The following is a 25931-nucleotide window of genomic DNA, read 5'->3' as shown; positions in this document are numbered from 1 at the left end:
TTCTCAGGTGCCTACAGAAGAATTCCCGTTTCCAGAAAGTAGGTGAAGCACTAATAAAAATAACTCACTTGACCATGTAACACATGCCAAGTGTTTTTCCAAGAGCTTCAACATCCGGAGCAGGTTTCCCATCACTCTGGGAGACAGGCTCTTTTGTTACCTCCATCTTACAGGTCAGAAATCTGAGGCTCAGAGGGAGTGAGGCACGGGTTAGCTCTGGGCACAAAACTCATTACTGTCACAGAGCAGCGCAGCGGGAGCCGCGGTCCCAGCTAAGGTCACTCTGCCTTCAAGGATGGGGTTTAAATGGTCCATCCTACAGATTTTTTCCCAAGTGCATGGGAAATTTCCCATCATCACCACCACAGGAGCTCTCCCTGGATAACATCTGGAAGTGGCACTATCATCTATAAACTTTTGGATTTAATTTAAAAAAAAAAATAGAAAAGGGGGTTAGGCGGTAGGCCAAGTGACATGGTCACGAGGAACAGAAGAGGCCAGCATGGTTGTGAGGTGAGAATCTCAGTTTTCTCAATCAGCATATTGGAGGTTTGCATCAACACAACCGGTTTAAAATGTGTATGTCCAACTGTGATGCAGAATGTGACCGGATCCCTCTGGCAAGGGAAGTTAGGCCCAAGTCCACACCTAACTCCAGTCTGCTCCCCTCCCTCCCTTCCACTGAGAGAAGAATCAAAATCTGAATTCTCCTGAGTCTACAGCCTTGAGAAGCCCATGGCTGGCAGCCAGTCTGATGGGACAGTGTGAACAAAAGAATCAGCTGGATGGGAGCCTGGAGACCCTGGGGGCAAGGACCCCAATGGGCCAGCCAGGGCTGGGGCTGGCATGACCTTGGCCTGCTAACAGGAGACTGCATTGTTAGAAATCGCTGGCATGCCACTGAAATTAAAATCCATCCACCAAGCAATCATTCTGGAGCAAGTCACTTTAATTTACCAAAGTGGCAAACTGCAATTATTGCTCAAAATGACATCCATTCCTGTATGACAACATTTAATACTCTCTAAAAAAAGTTCCTTAATTGCATGCATAATTTTAAATTACTGTAATTTGTTCAAGATTCTGTGAAAACCCGTTTTTTTTCCTTGAAAGATAAAAGAAACTGAAGGATAATGGAAAGCCTTAAAATTCTGTAACCAAGTTATATAATTTTGGGGAGAGTGTAGATGTGGGTGACACTGGAGTTCTAGAAAACAAAGTAAAGATGAATTCCTCTTAAAATTTCAAGTATGTTAAAGAGGAAAGTCCACAATCCCAGGAGAGTCAAGCTCACACATAAAAGCTGTACCTTTTAATTTACTGTCTGAAAACCTCATATTCAACAGAATATGATGTTTCCCATTACTTTTCTCCACGTTCAAAGAAGAGCTTCTGTGCCCATAATTCATTAAAGTAGTGTAAATAGATATTGCCATTTTTATTCTTATTTTTTTCATCCTTGCCATCATTATAGAATTTTAATAATTATGCAGAAGCCAGAAGATATACTTTTAGCTGAAGTGGAAGATGAAACAATGTCATTACAGCTACCTCAACTCTAATTTCTTCAAAATTTAAGTAAAACAAAAATTCTCCATAGGACCTCTTCATTACGTGAAGCCTAAACTTAGCCGGGCTCTCACCTTTCTTTTGGAGTAACTCCAGCTAGAAAGGAAGAGCTGCCCTCCAACGGCAGCCCCACAAAACCAGCCTCCCTGTGCCTCCACCCTATAAAACTCGCACGTGGGGCTCAGTCGGGACTCAAGGGAGTGAAACCACGCAAAGCAGCGGGCAGAGCACTGGGGTCCTGTGAGCTGTTCTCCAGGTGGACTCTGCTCCCAGGTGTCTGGCTGAGGGGCAAGTCAGGCTGAAACCCAATGTGCCCCCTGCCCATTAAGCCTGGAACCCTAACAGGGGACTGAGTCCGCCAGCTTGAGGTGGCACTTTCTGCAAAGACCCTGTTTACATCCACATGGGGCGGTGGTCTTTCTCTAATCCACACCAAGGCCCTGCACTGGGCAGCAGGGCTCTGGGAGGGTCATGCCGGACTCAGAACACTGCTGGATCCTTCCTGACAGCTAGGCTCCTCAGTCAGCATCGTTACACTCTCCCCTCTAAATACACCAGGAAGGCCGGGGAGGGAAAAGAGGGCGAGAGCACACATCTACCAGACACGGGGAAGTGCTCTGCAAGGCCCAGACCCCCAGACACACACCCGAGGTACAGGTATGGGGGATGGGACCATGTGTGGACAGAAGGGGAGGAGAGGCACAGAAGCCCTCCAGGAATGTCCCCTGTAGTGCCATCCCTGGGGCATGTGGGCCCCTTCCCAGGTGGGTCTGATGACTCAAAGTGAGGAGAAGTGGAAGACAGACGCCTGGACCCTTCCAAGGCTTCGCTTGTCCTTTGCTGCATGACCATGTTGGGCCACCCTTGTGCTACTAACGAGGGAACATGTATGACTGTTTTCATGGAGGTGATTGAAGGGGAGGACCTCCGAGTTTCTGCAGGCAGCTGGGCATGTCAGGGCCTTGGGCTGAAAGGTCTGGAGTCTAGCAGATACGTCAAGCTGGTGAGGAATCCAAAATGCTAAGACATTTGTGATCTCATCTTATTTTGCATTGGAAAAGATGGTTGTAAGCGGCTATAATGTAAACCCGTGACTCCAACACTCTTGGTGGGAGTTAACCCTTCTTTGTTGCCTTAACCAGGTACTTGGCCTCTGTGTGTTTGATTCTTAAACTGCATTAAATGAAGGGAGAAAATCTATCCTAAGAAAAACCTCAGCAGAATACTGTGACATGACAGACATGACGAAGGGAGAGGGAGCTCTTGGTTCAGCAGCGGGCCGACCCTGATACGCTTCCCATGGTCACAAACACGTGTGTACACGAAACCTTTAGTAATAGTTTTCCTTTGTGTACCCATCTCTTTGTGTCACTCATCAATGCTTAATTTCCTACGAACCATCAAGAGATAGTCCAGATTAGAAACGCAGGACACTTTAAAAATCAATTTTCCCTGGAAATCTCCCTTGACCTTTGGCTTCCTTTGTGAATTGCTTCCTTATCACATCTACTCTGAAACACTCACCAAGCACTCACATAGCAGCCCTGCCCACCCGCATCTTCCTAACCAGGCAAAAGGTAAACTTCTAGAAGAAAACAGGTAATAGAGCATTCAAGCTTGAGTGATTTACCGCAGGGAAAAAGCATCATTAGAAGCTCCTCCACCCACTCTGGCCACCACCCAGTGCAGGGGGAGGGTGGGTAGGACGGCTGGAGGAACAGCAGCCGGCGCCGGGGCCGGGAGCTCTGCAGAGCTGTGCAGAGGGGTTGCTTACCTTCACGTTGGGAGTGTAGAGATTCCTGAGAGAGGCGAGGGCGGCAGACAGCCCCTCAGTGCTGTACCCGATCCACAGGGCTTGGAGATGGCTTGAAGAGATGCCCGTCTTCTTACTGAGGCCCTGGAAGCAATCAGAGACAAACTGGCCTCAGCATCTCCTTTCCCACTAGAGCATCAGCCTGAATGTGGGTGTGCCTCGGAGGGTGCAGGTCCGCACTAACGCCTGGAGAGAGCTGTGCTGCAAATGCCTGGACCTGTGAGCCTTCCCTCCCTAAAACCAAGGGTCCAGAATTAGCCTGCTTTTGCTACACGAACCAACTGTACGCCTGGGGAAAGAGATGACAAATGAGGAGAAAGTTTCTCTTTATAGAAGTTCTCCAGTAAATTAAAGGAAGAATAAATGATAGATGATCACCATTCTGCAACCTCTAATGAATGAATGAGTCCAGGCAGAAACCAGTAGTGGCTGATGGCATCACCCCAAGAGAAACAAGCACAAATGCTGGGCCTCTTGATGCAAGAAACATCATATAGAGTAACACAGAGTTTAAACTCTAAGTATACCTAGAAAGTAACCGTGACACCCTGAAAAAAAAATCAAATCTAAATCTGATTAAGCCTCTAGATACAACTACCAAATGATAGGAAACCCAGAGGAAGAAGGAACATGTTGAACTAGACCACAAGAAATAAGGATATACGGGCTGGCCCAGCCCCGTGGCCGAGTGGTTAAGTTCATATGCTCTGCTTCGGCAGCCCAGGGTTTCGCCGGTTCAAATCCTGGGCATGGACATGGCGCTGCTCATCAAGCCATGCTGAGGTGGCATTCCACATGCCACAATGAGAAGGACCCACAACTAAAAATGCACAACTATGTACCGGGGGGCTTTGGGGAGAAAAAGAAAAAGGAAAAATAAAAATCTTTAAAAAAAAAAAATAATAAGGATATAATCAGAAAATCCAGCTGGTACAAAACTCTATCAGTCAAGTAACTCAGGTCCTTCGACAAAGAAATAACAATGAAACAAAAGGGAATGAAGTGGAACCTTTCGGGGAAAAGAAATTTAAAAGAGATTTAAAGGGGGAAAACGTAAAACTCAAGTGTAGCATTTAGATACACGCTGGAGTGAATCTACGTCAGAACAATGGTAATTTTCAGAGGGGAAAGATGGGGTTGATTTTGGAACGGGCTCACGGAGGGCTCTGAGAGCTGAGAAAGCTGTCGAACATCTTTAAAAGTAAAACGTCAAAATGACAACAGTGAAACCCTTGCTCACAGTGGTTGTCTCACCTTGAAAATGTGCGCCTTCAGGATGTGATGGCCAAGCTCCATGGTCTGCTGGCGGTTCAGCTTGCCCTCTTGTCGAGAAAACATGAACGCCAGGAGAGCGTGCCCATTCCTAGGACAAGAAACAAAGACTCTTATAATAAAAGACCCCTTATTTCACCACACCATAGGCCCTCGGGTGTGTACATTGCCACGTGACCCCAGAACTGTTCTCCTGGTGCTTCAAAATGGGTGAAAACCTGCCTCTTTACAAAAGATGGCCAATGCTGTTTATTCTTCAAGTCACTTAAAGGACTTTTTTTTGGAATTCTCCTCTCTCTCTGTGGAGTGACCCAGAGAGAAGCCCTAGCACAGGGCAGGTCTTTACCTTTGGAACCACCCCCTCTCTGTTCATGATGCATCACTCTCTCATCACCTTATTTGTTGATTTATGTCTGTCACAAAAATATAAACTCCATGAGGGTCTTGGAGTAACTCCAAGTTTTGGTAACTCCATTACCAAATGTAAACTCTAAGGGTCTTGTCTAAGTCACAGCTATAGTCACAATACCTAACAAATGTCCACACTTAGTAAAACTCAAATATGTATTTCTTGGATGGATGGATGGATGGATGAATGGATGTAAAAATGAACAGATGGAGCAGAACTATCACTGCATCTGGTGTTCAGGCCTCCCCTCAGGATAATCACCATTGGGGACAGACCTAGGGCAAGGGGCAAGACCTTACAATGGGATGGGAAAAAAAGCCTTGATCATTGCAACAGCTCACAATCAGAAGCACCCAGAATTCTAGGCCTGGATGGAACACAAAGGTAAGCTAAGATGTATGAGTGGGCTTGCTATGTCTGGGCACATAGTGGGCATTCAACTGACACCACCAATGAATCCCCACTAACTCTTTCATGAAGGAGCCATGCTACCCACTTTCCCCTCCATGTCTATAGGACTCATTCTGTCTCCTGTGGACTCTATGCCTTTGTCTGAGCCAATTTGTTTGGAAAAGATGCTAAGGGTTGCTTACTCCAATAGCAGTGATTTCTGCACGATGTGAATTATTTCTATTTTTATCAACTTGACAACTTTGAGCTGCTATCTTGTTGGGGAAAAGCAGGTAGTTGTGGAGGAAGAGGTGTTTCATAAATATTATGAAAAAATGCATTCTTCTAAAGATGACTGAAAGCATACATCATTTAAACAGTTTTTATCAATACAGATGCATGCCTCTTTCTCAAATAGGTTATAAACCATGCTAGAGGTGAGGAAATCAAGGCAGGTGGAGACCAAGAGATTGCTTTTTATACAAGGGAAGGCATGGCTTTTAAGGCAATGTTGCCACTGAGTGTTCCATCCAATGTCTCGTAAGGGTCTGGAGCTCTCGCATGAGTGTATACCCTGTGCGGCCTTGCACACGCTCCACCTCCCAGACCTCAAGCTTGGGTTTCCCCTCTCAGATGGTAGCGTCCCACATTCCCACCTCTCCTGCTCCCTTCCTCCCATGGAAACCACTCTCTGCCACCTTCCAGTGCTCCAGGCCTCCACGCCCTCTCCCTAGTCCCTGTTCATGGGTTGGTCCCAGGGTTCAACCTGGCTGACATCACTCCAGTCAAAGGCACTCTCCTAACCACAGGCTAAGCCATCCTTGGTCTCCCAGTCTGCCAAGCTCCGTGGCCATGCCAACTGTGTCCGCAACAAAGACACACTATGGTAAGTACCATGGCTGGCCCTTATCAGGTGATGACCATACATCCTCAGTGGCTGGGCCAAAGGTTTCTAGCGCTCTGAGCTAAGCACATGGCTTCCCACCTCTCTGAGGAGACAATTCACCATGCAATCAATCAATAGATACCTGTGCTCCTCTACGGCCCATCTACTTCTCCTTCCTTCCCTCCTGGTCAGAATCACAAGCCCCCTTCTAAGTCTACCCACACTCATAAGTCTGTTCACTTCCCAAAGCTTATAGTACACATCAAGTTTTTACTATATGTCAGGTGCAGAAGCTTGACTGAATTATTTCTCTAATCTGCATAGTCTTGTCAATCACTAAGTATTATGATTCCCAGTTTGTTTACATGAGGAAACAGAGGCTGGACAGGTTAAGTGATCTGCCCAAGATCAAATGGCTGGTAAATGACTGAGCAGAGATTTGAATTGAAATCTACCCAATATGTGTAACATGATTTATCATTCACTCATTTGTTCATTAACATTCCTCGATAATGGGAATTCCACAAGGAAGAATGCAAGGTGCTTCCCTTGAGGTGCTCTCAGCGAACAAGTAAACAAAATCAGTAAAGATCTCATCAATAAACAAGATGAAATTCAGCCAGAATGGTGCCATGAACAGACTCGTTGGGAGTACAGAGGAGGCAAGATGCCCACATTCCCTCCCCTTACCCTCCTGCATGTCCAATTTCTCCTTCTTTATGGATTATGTTTCCCCACACTGTCTCAATGATGTCCATTCTCCTGTGGTATTAAAAACCAAAACAAATGCCTTCCCCACACTCAACCACAAACCTTTCAGCCCTTCCACTTCCCAACGCAGGGTGTTGGCTCTCTCCCCTTTCATTCCTCACAACCTAATGGAAGGAATCTCCTTAGGATCCAGGACCCTCCTCCTGGACCGGGAAGCCAATGGCTTCCTCTTAATCCTCATCTTCCTTTCCCTCTCGGCAGCACTTACAGCCCTAACCTCCTTCCCGGAAGTCCTTCTCTATGTCCCAGAAGTCCAGTGCTCCTTTTCCTCTCACTACACTTCCTCACCAAGTCCCACCATCCCCTCGCAGCAATCATGCCAAGGCTTCAACTCCAACTTGTCCTCCAGCCTTCACATCCCACCTGCCATCAGAACCTGTCCAGCTAGGGGTTCCACCAACCCTGCAACTCAAACTGCTGAAAACAAAAGCCAGCTCTTGCTCTGCAAAACCCACTCAACACCTCCTGCCTTTCAGTACCCTTTCTAAAAGAACAATGCTATGCCGAAGTTTCTGAGGCTTAACACCTTGATGTCATCTATGGCACCTCCTTTTCTTGAGTCTGCCCACAAGGCCAAGCCATGCCCGTTTATCTCATGTCAGCAAGGCCTGTCTCTACCCCACTGTGTCCCCAAGCCAGGTCCGCCAAGTTCCCACTCCTGTCTGTTACAGTAGTCCCCAGGCTCCGCACCCTCCAACATTCTGTCCATGTAGACCCTCCACACTCTAGAACCTTCACAGGTTCTCCAGTGATGACTGTTATAAAAGGCCACACTCTCTAGCACATCCTTCTGTTAGCTCTTTCCACTCCTCTGTTCCATGACAAAAGCTCCAGCCAAATTACATTTGTTTTTGCCAGAACACAGCCTGCTCATCCTGCTGCTATGCCTTACACAGCTCCTCCTGTCTGCAGTAGCCTTGTTCCATCTATTAAAACCCTATCCAGTCAGTCCTCAAGTCAAAGACTTGTGGAAAAGAAAGCAGATGGGAGACTATTTTAGATTTAAAAAGTTTGGGGCAACCATAAAGAATCGGTGGATCAAAAAAAAAACAGAATCGATGGATCCAGAAGAAATCATCAATGGCTCCGAATATCAGAGAGAGACATTAAGACGTTAGGTGTCTCCCTGATGAAAGTACTCACTACCACCTATTAAATATCCTTTCAAAAAAATTTTAAAAATAAAATAAAATCTGACCAAGGCAGTAGATTTAACTAACAATTTATAAGAAATAGAGGTGATAGATAAACATATTAAAAACCACCATGAGAATGCACACAGCAAAATTCAGATTATAGAAAACTATACAGGACAAACTACCCACTTGCTCTTTTTAAACAAATAATTGTAAGGAAAAACAAAAAGAGAAAGAAGAGGGAATCTACAGGATAAAAGAGACACAATAAAATGAATTTTGTGGATCTTATCTGGACCTTGATTCAAACATACTAAAAAAAAGGAAGGAAGGGGAGAAATTTGAGTACAGCTAAATGTGTGACGATATTGATGAATTATTAATATTTTAGGTGTGGTAATGGTATTGTGGTTAAGTATGAAAATGTCCTCTTTTTTTGAGGTGCATAATCAATTATTTAGGGTAAAATGTCACGATGTCTGCAATTTATTTCAGAAAAAATAACAGATGTAACAAATACTGAGAACTGTGAAGAATGTTTAAGTCTAGGTAATGTGGAGGGAGGGAGAAACAGATCCCTCTCCTGTAACAGCCACCGTCACACAGTGAAGAGATTCTTTCGTTCCTTTTACAGGTAAGAAGACTAAGCTTGGAGAATTAAAATGATTTGCGCACAGGAAGTACATAAGGGACCACTGGAAACAGGATTTTAATCCAGACCTCGCTTAAACTCTATTCTACTGTTTTCCTGTAAGGCACCAAGATATTCACAATAGGTTTTTATGGTTATAAGTAACCCATGAACAACTTACAGGCCCCACAACAAGGGCACGGTGAAGTACGTTCCCATTTGCCTACTAGGATGTTTGCATGGTCTTGAAAAACGACACTTTACTACTGAGATTTCCAAACAGCTTGCTAAAGTGTCCATGATGTGTTAAGCAAAAAAAGCATGATGAGAATTTTAATATAGAAAAGATGATTTGGAGAATATTTAAAATGCATGGAAAGAGGCAGAAATAAGAAGTGAAGTGTCATTGTCTCTGGGTGTTAGATTTTCTTCTTCTTCTCTATAATTGGGGCAAAATTACAACTACTAATTGGGATGGGAAGAGAAATGCTACCCATCTCTCTAGGCCTGATCCAAATGTACTTGTGTGTGTGAAACATTTTCCAGCAATGGTCTCCCCCAGCTGGAAGCTTCTCTCTCTTTCCTGAAGTCCCACATGCAGGGGGCTCCCTTCCAGCACCGTCACTTCCTGCCTCACCTGCCCTCCTGTGTGGGAAGCCCTGGAGAGCCGGGCCCTTGTCCCAGGAATCTGTGTATCTGCCACAGTACTCTGCACATAGTGGGTCCACAAAAACTTTTGCTGAACTGAATCCAGCAGTGTCCTTCCAACATCGTTCTATATATTGTCTGTCTGCTGAATGAGGTTCAAGAATTATAGTGGTCTGGGGTAAATGCTGACTTGCACAATCCTGAGAAGGGGCACCTCCTTACACTTTGCACCCTAAGTGCCTCTCTTGCCTCAGTCCTGGTTCTACCCGTAGGAACACACCAGTGCTCAGGTGTCTGACTGTGACCAGCTACTCATCCCACTCTCAGCTCCACCCCAGGCTGTATCACCCTCATGCCACCTACCACCCAAACTGGAGCGAAGCTTAACTGTACCTACAGTCCAACTGCTTCTGCCTCAAACCCCAGGAAGAGATCTACATCCTCCTGTTGTATTCTTTCAACTTGTTTCCATGTCTCTACAAACTCAACTACAGCCTATCTTCCTAGGAAATGATCTGACTTTTCCCAGAAAATAATCTGATTTGGCTAAATACGTCACAGCACGCATTTCACTTTATTACGTTCTGGCTAAATAACCTGGGAGTTACAGTTTATTGCCCCAAACCAGGTTGAAAAGATAACAAATTTTTAGCCCAGTGTCACCTAAGAAAACAATACTCTCCACAACATGAAACAACAGCTAGACCTATTGGGTGAACGTGAAGTCAATGTTCACGGGGAGAAAGGTAGTGTGTGGCTCACAGCGCTTATTCACCTCCTCATTTGTGGACTCCAGCATCTGGTCAAATGCCCAGTCCAGCCCAAAGGGGACCGTTGAGCAGCCTGCCAGACCTGTTACAGGGTCGGGAGCAATTTTGACTCACGGACAGCAGAAGCCATTCAGGATAGCAACAGTGCAGGCCAAGGTCAGGGCCAGGCAGAAGTGGGAGACATGAACATACGCTAACCTGAAAGCACCCACACCCTCGAATTCCACGACCTCTCGCCCTGACTAGCACCAAGCCACACGACAGGCAGGCTCACTGCCCCTCGCCCCTGGGCAGTGAGGAGAACTGCATCCTGGTCCAGCTCTGCTGCAAATCCTCAGTGGAACCTTCGACTCCTTGGATGCAGCTGCCCTACCACCATCTCGTAAATGGGGCATCTGAGATCTGAACCTCTCTCCTCTTCACCCCAAATCCCAGTGGGTTACACCAAGCTGAACCACAAACACAGAATGAGGTGGTGAGACGTGAGCACTGTGCTCCCCTCTGGGCCGAAGACACATCTGATCCCTGGGACAAGATGCTACATGCTAAAGAGGTGGTGGGCAGTGGTGGTGCTGAGCGTCCAAGACAGTCCACAGGCCCCTAGGGAAGACCTGGAGCCATGAACAGCCTCTAGAGAAGCCTGCTGTCTCTGGAGCTGACATCAGTTTCCCACGTGTGACCCCTGTGAAAGCAGACAGGGGTCTAGAAGAGAACAGACAGCAAAGAAATATCACCCAGGCGTTGCCTAACTTCTCTTTCATCCAAATGTCCTGAGGAGTCCTAAAATTCTAGCAATTAAATGACGGAAGCTTCTGTTTAGTAGCAGACAGAATTTTCCATTGCCCCTCCTGAATTACTCATTCCGTGTTGCCTTTCCGTTAAAAAACATGAATTAAGTTCGAAATCCCTTCCCCAATCACGCATTAAGACTCCCTGCACAGAGCTGACAGAAAGCGGCCTGTCATACCTGGGCTCACACAGGAAGGCCGTGTTTTCACCATCTGCTCTCCAAACAAGCCACTCCCTGAAGGACGGGTGGCAGAACATGCGAGTTTTGTCTCGCCTCTTAATGAGGAAGCAGGAGAGGGCATCCATCCTCTGCTGAAAGTCTTCCCAGCTCTGCTCCCCTTGTATGTGGCCGGCATTAATAGCCTGGAAAATCTGCTCGTCCGTCATGGGGTGGAGGGACGCCAGGGCCACGTTTAAAATCGGAAGTGCTCTCTCAAAGGCGGACTGGGTCATGAACTTCATGTTGCACTGCAGCAGATAGAGCTCAGACAGAGACACGGGCACCACCTTGTAGCTGGCACTTTTGATGACCAAGTGTCCCCTCTGGAAAAGGTCCAAGGTGAGTTTGAGGTACAGGTAGGAGCCGAGGCTCCGGAGCACCAGGTGGCTGCTCACTTTCCCGATGAGGGCAGCGTCCGCCTTGCCGTTGAGGGAAATGTTGCTGAGGATGTCCTGGCTGCTGCGGACCCGGTGCTGGACATAAGCGTGCAGGTCGCTGTGAATGTCCTTGTTGTCGGGAAAGTCATCTAAGGAAAGCTTGACGAATGGCAGAGCGCTTACGATTTCCTGCAAAACAGCAAAACCCACGGTGTGCCTCCACAGAGATTTCTTTTTTATGTCAGCGGCATTTCAAACCAGATTCACTAGTTTTCTTTCAAGGAGGATTTTCATGGATTACAGGGACTCATTGTTTTGTATTAAAACATGTAATAGGATAAATTGAAGATAAAAAGCTTATGTGAAAGAAATCCTGATGCGAGATCAAATCAGTAAAGGCTTTCCTAAAGCCCTCACCGGAGGACCCAGAGCCAAGCGCAATGGAGGAGTCCCAGCAGACGACAACGACCTGGCTGTCCCAGCAAAGGGGTAGTGAGACCCTGAGGAGACCTGATCCCCATAATCCTTACATTACGCAACTGGTTATATAACAAGGGCACACAAATCAACACTGTACCTCTAAGACCCTGGCCAGACATCAAGATAAGAGGCATCCCTCTTTGTGTATCAGATACTGGGGCTGGAAATCTGAAACTGCCCCCCAGGCGATGCTCCAGGGACGGCCTGCGGTTATAACACTGCGTACTTTGAAGGAGCCCGCTATCACCTTTTTCGGTGGTTGGCTTTAGTAAACTTTTAAATTGAAGTACAACATACACACAGAGGTGCACAAATCATAACTGCACAGTGTCATTAATTGTCACAAAGTCAGACACACCTGTGTAACTAGCAGCTGGACACAGAACATCACCAGCTCCCAGAAGCCCCGTGTCCCTTTGCCATCCCAAAGATAAGCACTATCCTGACACCTAACAGCGGATGAGTTGTGTCCCTTTTTTTTTTTTTTTTTTAACTTCCCACTATCATTTCTGAAGTGTGTGAGCACATGTCCTCATTGAATGTAGTAATTATAGGAGGCAGGCTGAGTACAATTACCCCCCCCCTCTTTCACATCAGTGCTAACTGAACCTCTGAGAACATGCACAGCTAGTACATAAAGCACAGGACTCCTGTTCCTGAGCCCTATCGATGGGCACATTCTGCTTACTGTGTGAAAAATGACGGAAAGGTGTATGAATCAAATGTCCATAAAAACAAACATCAAGTTTGAGGTCTATAAAGAAGCCAAATGCTATTTTTAAATAAATATCATCATAATAGGGTAAAAATCAAACTCTAATGTCTAATGCCTTTACTGAAAAAGGAGAGGGGTAGAGAGAAGATTGTTAAAATAGACCTTCTTTCAGGCCTTAAAAATCTTTCTCCTTCAGGGGCCGGCCCAGTGGCGCAGCGCGTTAAGTTCGCATGTTCTGCTTGTCGGCGGCCTGGGGTTCACAGGTTCGAATCCCGGGTGTGAACATGGCACCACTTGGCACGCCATGCTGTGGCAGGTGTCCCACATATAAAGTAGAGGAAGATGGGCATGGAGGTTAGCTCAGGGCCAGTCTTCCTCAGCAAAAAGAGGAGGACTGGCAGTAGTTAGCTCAGGGCTAACCTTCCTCAAAAAATAAGTAAATAAATAATAAAATTAAATTTAAAAAAATCTCTCTCCTTCATCTCTCCCTTTTCCTTTAATAATAATAATAATAAAAGTCCTACTGCAAACTCATGCAAATAACTACCAGCAGGAGGAATAATTTTAAACTCACAGACTGATAGGCAGACACCTCAAACAGTTCCCCCAATGAATTATGGGAAACTGGGGTAGACACTTCCATTTTAGAAGCACAGGTACAGTTCAACACTAACAGGAAACTTACCTGACATCTTATGGGGTAAAAAGGTCAAAGTTTTGCTCATTTGGGGCCCTGAGGACTAATATTTCAAAGTCCTAATATAGTTTTCAATTCAGCAGCTAAATGGTTTGCAACAGTTTGAGTTGTTAGCATTAATCATTGTAAAATTTGGGTATGGGGTCTTGGAAAGAGATTTGAGAAGTCTTTTTTACCTGAAAATTTGCTCTCACAGTCACAATCAACTTCAACCAGGCAGGAAATTTCGAAATAATTTTGGTAATAAATGAAGAAAGAGTATCTCCATAATCAGGTTTATGAAACTCAGCTTCATTTAAGCCATCTATCAAAATAATGTATTCTTCTTCAGGAATTTTCTGCTCTAAAGGATAAAATAGTTTTTTTCAATTAAGAAATTATACATTTCTATAAGATGGCACCACCCAGTGTATTTTAACGTACTGTTTAAAGCGTTAGGAAAAACTAAAAAGGTTTACATATGGCAGAAGAAATGGTTTTCACAGAAGCATATTTCCTATTAAATTTATAATGAAAACCAGAGCCAAAAGAAAACCAATTTTCACAAAACAGTTTTCAGAAACATATTGCATTACACACATTTGCAGACTCTCACCCATGTATATGATACAGTTAGCTCTTCGTAAACTGCTGTCGGTGGAGTAAGTACAGCAAAGATAACAATACAGAGATGAAATCTGGAAAAGAGTCTAGGTTCCCCTGCAGAACTCCCTCAGTGGATTCCAGGAAAGGAGAACGGACCCCCAAAGGGCAAAGCATCCAGCCCAAGGCTCACAGCCAGCTGTGGGGAGAGCTCCACTTTACAGAATCCTAAAACGGGGCTCTTTCCCACGAGCCTGAATCGAGTTTTCTACTTATTAGTGCCAACTTTCTGCCCAGGGAACTGAGAACTGATGATATATCTGTTTCAACCCCTACTCTCTAGCACCTTCTGGCAGAAGCACTATAGGCAGGTAAACCAGCTCAAAGGTAAGGAGCCAAGGAGGAGGATGGAAAACCAAAGGGTGTATATCATCGATGATGCCCCCTACCTTGTAGAATATTCAAGGGCAAAAAATTAAACAGAAACTTCCAGGCTTCAGGTTCAACTCAACAGAGCAGAGGCCCTGAAAAATATGCTGGCAAATTCCCTAAATAATCAATTTATTCCTCCTCTACATAAGAGTGCAAAATACGCAGGCAACAGTTTCCAGGGGGTAAGTCACTAAATAACCTAGTTACAAATTAGCTACTTTGAAAATGTTCAACTATGGGGTTAATTCTTGTTAGAGATGTTTCATTGAAAACGACACCATTGGGGCCGGCCCAGTGGTTAAGTGCGCACGGTCCAGTTCTCAGCAGCCCAGGGTTCGCCAGTTCGGATCCCGGGTGTGGACACGGCACCGATTGGCAAGCCATTCCATGGCAGGCGTCCCACATATAAAGTAGAGGAAGATGGGCACAGATGTTAGCTCAGGGCCAGTCTTCCTCAGCAAGAGGAGGAGGATTGGGAGCAGTTAGCTCAGAGCTAATCTTCCTCCAAAAAATAAAAAATAAAATAAAATGACACCATTCAGGGGGCAAGGAGGGACCTTGGGAAGATGGTTCTGAGCATGAGGGGTGCACTGATTCACCGCATCCTCTCTCTGGGCCCACCTCACTCCCACCCCAGGGCCCAGCTGACCCTCCTCCTTCTGAGGACTGCCTCGGGGACTGCAAAGTACTGATGAGAGAGGGGGCACGGGCGGCTGCTCGCAGGTACCGTTTCTCAGGTTTGTGAGTGGTTCCAGCACTCCTCTCTTGAAGGCGGCCACTGGGTCCTGCACACAGGATCTGAGGCTCAGCATGCTTTGTAGCTGGGGCTCCTTTATCAGCAGGTCTCTGTAGGCGGCCAGCTGATGGGACCGGCAGAGCAGAGCCGCGATGCTGTGCACGAACTCGGGCACCAGGCACGTGTACGTGTTATCGGCCTGGCAGTAGTGGTAGGCCACGACCTACGGGGGAAGCAGAGCCGTCAGCATCACCTCACCCTCTCCACTCGGCTCCTTCCACGCTCTAAAACAGCGACTCAATTCTCCCGTTTGCTGAGACAACAAAATACAGTGCTTCTATTCCCTAAGACGGAGTCATGATTTAGCTTGATTCATTTGTTCCTTCCTTCACGTGCTTTGCCAATTCTAGACATATTTTTCATTGCAGCCATAAGTCCATCTTGATGACACTAAGATCAGCACAAGTTATTCTATATTGAATATAAATTAATAAAAGTCATTCATAAAACCTGAAGTCTACCCTGGCTTAAAGCAATTCCAAGCAATCCCAACGTTCTCAACATCCAAAGTACCATCTTCACTACAATTCTGTTTTCAAAAACAGCAGCAGCTCCTTGGGAAACTCATTTCCTGCTCCCAAAAAACAGGTAATAAGGTTGGTGGCTATGAAAGCCGGCCTGTACAGTCACAGCAGCTTCCTCCTCCAGGCAGCGTGGCTCAAGCCCCCTCCCCACACCCATGCCTCAAGTGACCCTGTGGGGGAGTTCAGCAGCAACACTGTTTGAAGGACCGAAATCAGAAATTACCCCATTTCTGCCTATCATGTGAAGGGACCCTGAGGAGGAGAGAGGTTCCTGTCTAAGGACCAAGAGGATGAGGAGTGTTCCCTTTGTTGGGATGGATTTGAAGTGGCAGCAGATTATTCACTGAAGAGATCCCCAAGGAAAACGCCAGATACGGAACTCTCCTGTGAGTGAGAGGTACGATGCAGATAAATGAAAAATCTGATACTTCCCTAAATGAGGATGCAAGGAGGAATAGAATCATGAGGTAAACAAGTTGAAACAGGTCAAACACATTCGTGTGAAGTGCCTTCTGTTTTTCTGAAGAACTTGAGTCCCTGCTGTCCCACTCAGTTGCCTCGGCTCCACGCCACCCCGGCACGAGGAGGACGAGAACCACAAGCGGCTCACAGACAAGGGCAGCAGGCACACAGGTGAAACACCTTGCCACGGGGACACAGAGAGTCCATGGAAGACCTGGGATTAGATTCCAGGTCTGCAGACTCTTAAATAGCAACTGGCCAGAAGAGATGTGGCCAATTTGGAACCACCATGTGACTTCTGTTTTAGATTAAATTTATCATCAACAGTCAGAGGAGAGCCGACTGCTCTTCCATTGTCAACTGGACAGAGATTAGCAGGAACATGTGAGGACACGTGAGCTTGTAAAAACCACCAACAAGACAGCCAGGACCACAGTCTATCTAACACGGCGTTTGACAAACGAAGTCTGGCAACCCAACGGTGGCTCATGAAGTCAATTTGGAGCCACAAGAGCTTTCTTTTTTAACAAAGTGAATTTTATAGGATGTAAAAATAAGTATAGTCTATAACACTTTTTTGTTTTGATGAGGAAAATTGGCCCTGAGCTAACATCTGTTGTCCATCTTCCTCTTTTTGCTTGAGAAAGATTGTCCTTGAGCTAACATCTGTGCCAATCTCCCTCCACTTTGTATGTGGGACGCTGCCACAGCATGGCTTGATAAGTGGTATATAGGTCCATGCGCGGGATCTGAATCCATGAACCCTGGGCCGCCAAAGCAGAGCATGCAAACTTACCCACTATGCCACCGGGCAGGCCCTATAACACTTTTGCTTCAGGTGTGTGTGTGATCATGTGTGTGTGACCTGCAGGTCACAAAGTGGTCTGAAGAATCATGGTAGCAGCAGTGGCTCTGAATTCTGCACTACATCCCTCATGTCAGATCACACGTTCATGACCAGAGGACTGCCCCAAATCAGTGGTCAGGGCATCAGGGCTGCCCATGCCAGGTGAGGAGCAGCCCTCATCTGGGAAGCAGAAGACAGGAGCAGGGATCGGGGCCAGAGAGGCATTCATTTCAGTCTCCCTGCACCCACCTCAACCCCTGAGGTGTTTCCTTACTAGATGCCCCTCATTGCTGCCCACTTCTGCTGGTTCTCCAGCTTTACCAACTCACACCACGGCTGCCCAGGGAGACCCACGGGGCTCACCAGGAGTGAGAGGTGTAACTTATGCAGGAGGGCGGCTTATGAAGCTGTGACGAATATTGAGCAGATGGAAAATTTCAGAAAGACCTTGATAACCATGACTCTAGGAAAGGAAAGTCAGCTGCCTCTTTTATAACATCACAAGAAACCTCTGACAGAAGGATGCAGGGATCCAAGGGCCCCAGGCAACGGAGAGCAGGTGGAAGAGGCCTCTGTTGAAGGCTCCCAATCTCCTGCTTTCAGACCAAATGAAGGAGAGTACGTGCTTATAAAGGCGGATTTGTGGCGAGTGCAATATCTTCTGCTCCTTTGAGGAACTCTTTCAATCGACTGTTTAAGATGAATAAAAGTCGACTGCCAGCATCCTAAGACATTTATTTTCATTAAGACCCTTTACTTGGAGTATACTCCTACTCTATCACAATTCTATCAAAAGCTACACTTTTGCATTAAGCAATTGTTGTCTCTGTTTTAAGATTCTTTTTTTTTTTTTTGGCCAACCTTCCCCTTTTTCTCTTTTTTTGCTTGAAGAAGATTAGGCCTGAGCTAACATTTGTGTCAATCTTCCTCTGCTTCATACATGGGATGCCTCCACAGCACGGCCTACGAGCAGAGGAGGTCCATGCCCGGGATCTAAACCTGTGAACTCAGGCAAGCGCGGGGAACTTAAACCATTTGGCCACGGGATCGGCCCCTAAGATCCCTTTTTAAATTCATTTCTCAAAAGCCAAACTAGCAAATCTCTCTCTTTCTGGAAAGGCTCCCATGGAACAGGAGTAGATTACCTTAGAAGCAAGGTACTTCACTGCATCCTCTTTTGGTCTCTGGTGCTCAGGAGTATCAGACCCAGACCCAGGGGGCATTTTAGCCGTGTTGGTACCACTTGTAGAAGAACTTGGTGAAAGCAACGGAGTGAAAGGAAGATCCTGGGAGGAATCTGAAGCTGCAGAGAAAAGAGACCAACTTCATTATTTACAACCTTGGAACAGGGGTCTGGTGGGATGTTCAACATAATTCCTGATTAGACTCACAGAGCACCTCAATAGGCCACGAGTGAACATGGTTCCAGATGCAAAGGTTCAGAGGAGAACAAGTCTCCCTCTCAGCCCTGTCTCCCACCCACCCAGGTGTCTCCCCGGAGAACTGCTGTTTCTGGTTTCCTTTATTAAATTCTTTCTGGTTTAAAAAAAAAAATCTTTCATGGCTCACTTGTTCCTGCTCACCATGTTAGAGACACTTTCTATTAACGGGTTTATTGCACAAAAAATAAGCTGTGAATAGACAAATATTTGGCTGCTCCATCCCATTTCTAAGTTAGTTTTTACACTTTTGGTGAATCCAGTATAGAAGACAAAGGCTGTCGAGAACCTGGTACAAAAGAATTCTGCACAGACTCGTTCTGGCTTGTTCTGTCAGGAGCCTAACCCCCTCGGTTTTAGGACCCAGAATTCCCCGGGGCCCGTGATCAGGCCTCACTGCCCCATCTCTGCCCAGATAAAGGGAGCTAGGCCCTACAGGTGGGAGAACACCAGGGACGGCCGGCCTCACCCCAGCTTATAGCTCCATAAGCACCAGGATCGATGGCAGTGTTCAAACAGCTCTCTACGATGCGATGGCAAACCTGACACAGCAGCTGGAATAACTTGAGGAAAACTGGGAATTTATGTCTATCCAAACAGCAATTTCCTCCATCTATCTTAATATTAACATAAAAACTCGACAAGTAGTTCAACACAGACATACTTTTAGGTGATGGACTTGGGCTGTTGGAAGCAATCTGCCTCATGCGGCTTCCGTGGCAGCTAAGTGCCACCAACTTAGAAATGATTGCCGTCTTCCCAAAGCCCACGTTTCCAATGACCACCGCTCCTCTGTTTTCTGTCAGTTCTGTGTTCCTCAAGTTCTCTTCTATCTGGTGAAAGAGCCAATCCCTTCCCACAAACACAGAGTCTGTTGTTATGCTGGGTACTTCAAACAATAGGGGTTTCAACAAAATGTCTTGTGGCTTGTAGGGAGCAAACCGTGCTTAGGGGGAAAAAAAAAAAAGATCATTATTTTACAAGAATGTCATAATTTTACACACTAAAAAACTCAGTTTATCATTGCCTGAGTGTTACACTCAGTATAGTCTTTAGTTTTACACCACAAGGGATCTGTTAGTATTTCCACTCTGGTTCTATGAATACTTCCATAATACCTCATTTAACATACCCTATTTGTCTTACAAAGGGTCCTATTAAAATGACTTCCGAGTCCTTTCGTGCCTCTAAGCTTTCTCATGACTCAAGGCAGACACACAGAGAATTAGAGAAAGTGATGCAAGGGGCAAAATCGTGTCTCATTCAGAGTCTGAAACAGTATTTAAGACATATTTCTTCCACTACTGTATGAGTAAAATGGAAACACATTTTCCCTAGAGACAGGGCCCCAGCTCTCATCCGGGTGTGATGGCGCTCTGCCCCTTATGGTGAGGCTGTTGACCACAGTGTGTGTTACAGGTAGATGCAGGAGATGACCAACGCAGCCCAAGGAACCGAAACAAAGCTCATTCTTTGTCGGTGACAAAAAAATCCAGTGACATTAAATTACCCCTCACTTCAAAATAAGATAGTGCAGAATTATTTTTCAACTCCAGAAGCAACTTAATCACATATCCAAAATTGTTAAGGATGGCCTTGTAGCACACCTAACAGATAAACTTTCAGCACACACACACTTCACGTCATGTTTTTAAAACAGCTGGCTTAAATGCAGGTTATCACAGACTTTCCAGGGTTAGTGAATGAGCTCATCATATCCATTATCACAGTGGATGCAAAGATAAATACCTTTAACTTCTTGTGCCCTACCTCCAGCCGTATTGTGCCATGGTAGTCGAATTGACGTTCGAAGAGGAGCATTTCTCTGCCCATCTAAATAACTCAGATCTTCCAATTTGGTTGAGCTTGTCGCTGTAATATTAAACTGAAGTTTAGTCTCTTCGAAGTTGAGTTTAATATCATACTCAAAGTATATACATTATAAATTACTAAGCAATTCCATTCAGGCTTTCACCAAAATATACTTCAAGGTGATTTTGGTTTTGTTTGCCCACCCCAGTTTATTTTGCCGGCAATGTCATTAATTGAAAAGTGGTAAAAACCAACTGTTCCTCATTCTTAAATCAAAGTCATATTGATATGGTTGCTAGAATTCTCCATTATTCCTAGAAAGAGATGGACTTCACCAAAAATTTTTATGAAGAAACTTGACAATCACGTGTCACTCAATAAAGCTTCAGTACTTACTGCAAACACAGAGCATGGTACTAGAATCTTCTTTGCAGCTCTGGAGAGCCTTCCGCTGTGGCTGGAATTCCAACCTTGTTAGTTAAGTGAGCAGATTCTGCGTGTACAATTCCACAGTGCTCAGAACACTGAAAGTCAGCTCTTGGCAGTAAAAGCCATGTAGACTTCATTGGAAATAAACATAATCCTAAACTTCAAATTTTTATGTATATGTTATATACTATTATATATGCATGTGTTCTTTAAAATTCTAAAAATAAGGAATCTTATTTACCTCTAATCAAATCAATAAGACTCATAGCACATAGGTACCCGTCAAAAAGCATTAAGGGTTCATTCAAACATACACACAAGTTGGATTACAAAAATAACCACTACAAAATAATTTTGCTAATTCTTGGAAAATCTTACAAGCAAATATACAGTGCATGTTTTTGCCTTAAAAAAAAAAAAAGAGCCTCCTCCTATATACATCCTAGGTCACAATGTGAGAAATCTAAATAAGATTAACCTAATTTGGTCTGTGGGTTAAGTGGCACAACATAAAGTACTGCTGATCCTAGACATACGATGATCCTCTAGGATAATAAAATATAGATGTCATGTGAGGGCAAATGGGGGGTGGAGGGAGTAAGGAGGGAGTCAGATTCCAAGGGCTAAGGCCTCTAAGGGCTGGTGAAATCATAAGTGTGACCAAGTTTTGAGGGACAGAAGTCAAGCTGGGCCATCTGTCTGCTGAAAACCCTCTAGCCATCTCAATGGGCTCCGATGCAGTATCCAGCCACCCAGCCCCATCTGCCCAATCTGGCCCTTCCTATTTCCCCTCCTAAGGCCTCAGTCCTTTTCTTCATCACTGTTAGCACCACCTCTTCTCATTCCTTCATTCAACAAGCCTGGCTCCATGGCCTGGATGTGTGACGGTGTGTCCCCTCAAGCTGCATTCTCCAAAGGACCATCAACCACGTGCCCTACACCTTCATAGTCCATAGAGAAACATCTGACACCTTGACTCTGCAATAGCATACACTTAGCTTCTGTATCCTTTTGGTGCACAGCTTGTTTACAAATCGTGTACACATTTACATCAATATTCCACACAAATCTTTCCTGTTAGAAAGATTTAGCTAATTCCTTATGCAGGACTTCCAAATGGGCCTCATTTATGGGAATCCAATGGCAGCCTCTAGCTTCTCTCCAGGTCCTTTACAACCAGGATGTGTGAAACTTCCCTGGGGGCCACCAGGACCACACCCATCACTCTGACTTCCTAGAATACTACAGCTTGGAACAGACTTCCAGGCTCCTGTCTGGGACCTGGCCTCTGACCTGGGCTTCTGCAAACACCCCTCTCCTCAGCACACCTCACTGTGAATACACCCACATGTTGGAGACCGAGGGAGACAGGGCAGCCACAGTTGTAACCCATAAGCCAGTTCAGTTCAGAGCTGGAACAGCCACGAATGTCTGAGCTGCTGCTTCAGCTCTGGAAAACAAACCACTTGGAGCCTCCAAGGGGTCTCATACTTCCCTTCCTCCCCTGACTCCTTAGAACATGACATTCAGTTTATAATTTTGTGACAACTGAAAGGATTAAGAACATGAGACTATAAGGGGCGTTCCAAAGAAAGGATTGCAAAAAGGCCCTGGTTTGACACAGATGCAGGAGATGGCGAGATTTCAAACACCACTGCTTTCAAATTTCCAGTCATCACAGCTTTAATCCAAAGGATACAACAAAGCGGTCTCCGCAACTCCACCGCTCTGTCTGATTCTCCCTTTCAAACATGATTGAGCTTCCTTGAGATGGACCACCACTCAGCAGGGCTGCAAACCACGAGCTGCCCGCCACCTCTGCTGTCTATGGTGTGGTCAAGGCCAGTGAGAGACGGAGAGTCAGAGCAGCGAAGCTTCAGCCCCAGCTGTGCTTCCAGGTGTTCCCTGCCTAGCAGAGCAGCCCACCTGGACCACATTCTGCCTTCTCACAGAATAGATTCTGGGACATTACCAGCACAAGAATTAGACTCCCTTCCGGTATTTAACAATAAATGCTTTCAAAATTCACAACCCTACTGAGGGCCGAAAAAAATCAGAGGTAAAGCAATAATTTCATGCTGCAATAAACCTGCTAGTATCTCTACAATTAAATTAGTTATACACTTATTGCACACACACATTGTGTCTAACATCTGGGTGAGAAGTACATTTTAAGATGCTGCAGGAAAGAGGTTTTTTGGGGGCTGGGGTGGGCGGTTGGAGAAAGAAGCAGAGGGAGATTTTGCTAAGCCGAGCAAAGAGAAACATCTGTGGAAACACCATAGACTAACCCATCAAAGGTAGACGCCACTAAGTTCAGGGTAATTACTAGTTAGAGTTTCAAGAAAATTGGCTAGTAATTGTGTTTGTTGGTTTCCTGGAAAACTAAGCACAGTTTAGTTCTGTGATCCACTTAGAAAGTAGTTCAAAAGAAAAAAAACAGTAGTCAAAAATAGTAGAGCCCCTTTATCCAACTTCTAAGACACCACTTGAAAGGTGTCTCACTCTACTTTTAATAAAGGATAAAGTGTCCGTGTCATACATTTGGATGTGGTATACAGTAATCACCTGACGGCAGCACTCTAAATCAATTCCACTCTAAGAAATACCTTTACAAAGAACATCTCTGTATAGTGAAACCATCTCCAAACCTGGTCAACTTATTTTTATAACAGACAACTACAGGCCTCGAGACAGGCTCAACGGCAGTAAAGGCTGGCAACCTCAGTCCCCAGGGGGGCCGGGTCCCTTGGAAGAGCTGTGAAAAGAGGCCTGCCGACAGCCTCCCTTCACCGGCCAGCCCTCACTCTGCCCTCATACACCAAATCAAATTGTTTGATGCTTCCTATCAAATGGCAATTTATTTTGTTTACATGGATCTTCACATGCAAATACTTCCAAGAGACTGTAGGGCACGGGGCTTACCAACAAGCTTAATCCTAACATCGAGTGTTGCCTACTGCCCGATTTGTAGCAGCTTGCCTTCTAATCACTAGACAAACAGTGCTGCATCTCGTCTATACAACCTGAATCTTTTCTTGTTTTCAATGATACTTGCAAAATCTTGCCATTCCTTCTTAACTGAGGTTCATCTTTAGGGGTAGGAGGGCAGGCAATGAAGAATCTACCAGACTCCTAGCTTGTTAACAGATACTAATGGGTAAGGCACTTGCCTATTTCCTTCCAAAATATGCTTTTGGTTTATAAAACATGCAACACAGAAGAAATGAGCACACCCATCAGGCCAGGCAGTCACTGCTTGAACCCCGAGCTAAAACTCTCCCGTGCCACAGGAGGTCTAGCTCGAGTGCGTCCATAAGAAGGTAGTGAATGGGCACAGCAGAAACCAGAACGCCTGCTCTATAATCACTGCAGCCTCCTGGAAAAGCTCAGCTCACACCCACCGTCACTTCACAGGGCAGGAGACCACATAAAAGAACATCAAGCAGAAAACACAACCCCAAATGGGGTGCTTTTAACACTGTTAATGTATTAATGTGTTTCCTAATTTTAAAATACCTTGATTAAATTGATTACAAGTTTGCTATTTTGTTGAAGTCAATAAAGCTATCAAGTTCTGGGATAGTACAAATGAACCCCTCATCCTAACTAGGTAAATATGGTCTAAAATGCCTTGGGTGCAACATATGTCATAGATAGTAGGATGGCAGTGGGAGGACACAACAGCTTTTGGAAGAACCACCATTCGATGCGCATAAAGCTCTCCGGCACTTCTCTCTGGCAGACATGCCTTCCGGAAGGAGGCCATTTCACTTCCTTTGAAAGTGAATCAGAGTTGTGCCTCAGAACTTTTCCATTAGGGCCATTAATTTATCAGCTGCTTCAGACTTCCATTGTAAAAAACACCCAATAACAATCAGAATGGCCTGCCACATCCTGAAGGAGTATAAATTACAGAAAAATCCTTTGAAGTAGGTAGAGAGGACCTGGGTCCATGGGTTAGTAAAGGAGAATTTTTAAGCGCTATGCTGGTAACAAAGAATGACCAAAGCAAGCTCCTCTTCTACATTCCATCCAAGAGCCCTGGGTTTAGAAACTCAGGCCCTTAAAGCAGGCACGACAGCTCAGATGCAGAATTCCTATTCCCACCCACCCCAGACTACTCTCCCTGCTTGACGACCACTCACGGACCAGTCAACTAGCAACGGCCACCGCTTTTGTACTTTTTTAGCTCCAGCTGCCCCATCTTGCTAAGGCGAGTCTGTCTTGCCTATTTTCATTTCCTCCATTGAGAGCTCTCACTTCTGCTTATATTTTAAGCTGTGAGGCTCCCTTATAACTATTATACAGAAATTGGACCTCCTGTGTGTATGACAGGCCTCCATGATACAAAAATAAGTTTGAAAGCTGGATTAGAAATTCTTTGAGCTGATATTCACCAACTCACTCTAGACAACAATTCCTGTTTACCAAGATATAATAAAAAGTCATGAATTTGCTCAGGCTTAAAAGAACAAAAACCAAGAAGAGAGATTTTTGTATTTTCTTCCCTCATGCACAAAAAGCCACATAGTCCAAATCATAGATTTAAAGACAGCCAGAGCAGAAAGATCACTTCAAGACCATTAAGCTCCATCTTACCATGTTTACAGATGGGTAAACTGAGGTCTAGAAAGGGTTAAGGACCTGACCCAAGATCACAAAGCCGGCTTGTGTCTGGATTAGATTCCCAAGTGAAGAGAGTGAACACGGGGCGCCTGAGACCCAGCGAGATAACCCTTCCAGGCAGAGGTGGCCTTACCTGCAACTGAGTTGGGCCGTGGCATTATTAGCGAGCTGGAGCTCTGAGAATAAGGGACCGGACCATCTCCAGCTGAGGCGTCAGCTTTGGGTGACACGCTCTCCGCTGACCCAGTGGGCTCCTCTTCTGCCACTGGGGAGCAATTATCTGCCCTGCGATCATGAAGCACTCCCTTCTGTACCCCTAACCTTAGGCTTCCGTCCTTATTCCATTCCAAACTGGAGCCACTCCGGTCATCGTTTTCGGATGAACTTGTAATTGTGGCTGAAATGA

General features: G+C 45.5%; 1 protein-coding gene across 50 annotated transcripts in view; it reads right to left on the bottom strand.

Moving 5' to 3' along the window:
- TANC1 (tetratricopeptide repeat, ankyrin repeat and coiled-coil containing 1) overlaps nt 1-25931 on the bottom strand; it is a 229150-nt gene that overhangs the window by 37940 nt on the left and 165279 nt on the right. For 20 of the 50 annotated variants that reach the window (XM_070579897.1, XM_070579912.1, XM_070579902.1 and 17 more), the window contains 9 exons: nt 25659-25922; nt 20405-20527; nt 19320-19601; nt 18362-18519; nt 15315-15546; nt 13750-13916; nt 11263-11870; nt 4637-4745; nt 3344-3466 (listed from right to left, as the gene is read on the bottom strand). In XM_070579897.1, the coding sequence (XP_070435998.1) occupies nt 3344-3466; nt 4637-4745; nt 11263-11870; nt 13750-13916; nt 15315-15546; nt 18362-18519; nt 19320-19601; nt 20405-20527; nt 25659-25922 (2066 nt within the window). The remainder of the gene's footprint in view (nt 1-3343; nt 3467-4636; nt 4746-11262; nt 11871-13749; nt 13917-15314; nt 15547-18361; nt 18520-19319; nt 19602-20404; nt 20528-25658; nt 25923-25931) is intronic. The other 30 variants (XM_070579905.1, XM_070579909.1, XM_070579925.1 and 27 more) reach the window with 3 other exon arrangements.

Source organism: Equus przewalskii, chromosome 17, assembly GCF_037783145.1.
Source record: "Equus przewalskii isolate Varuska chromosome 17, EquPr2, whole genome shotgun sequence".
NCBI lineage: Eukaryota > Metazoa > Chordata > Mammalia > Perissodactyla > Equidae > Equus > Equus przewalskii.
This window is presented reverse-complemented; position numbering and strand designations above follow the sequence as displayed.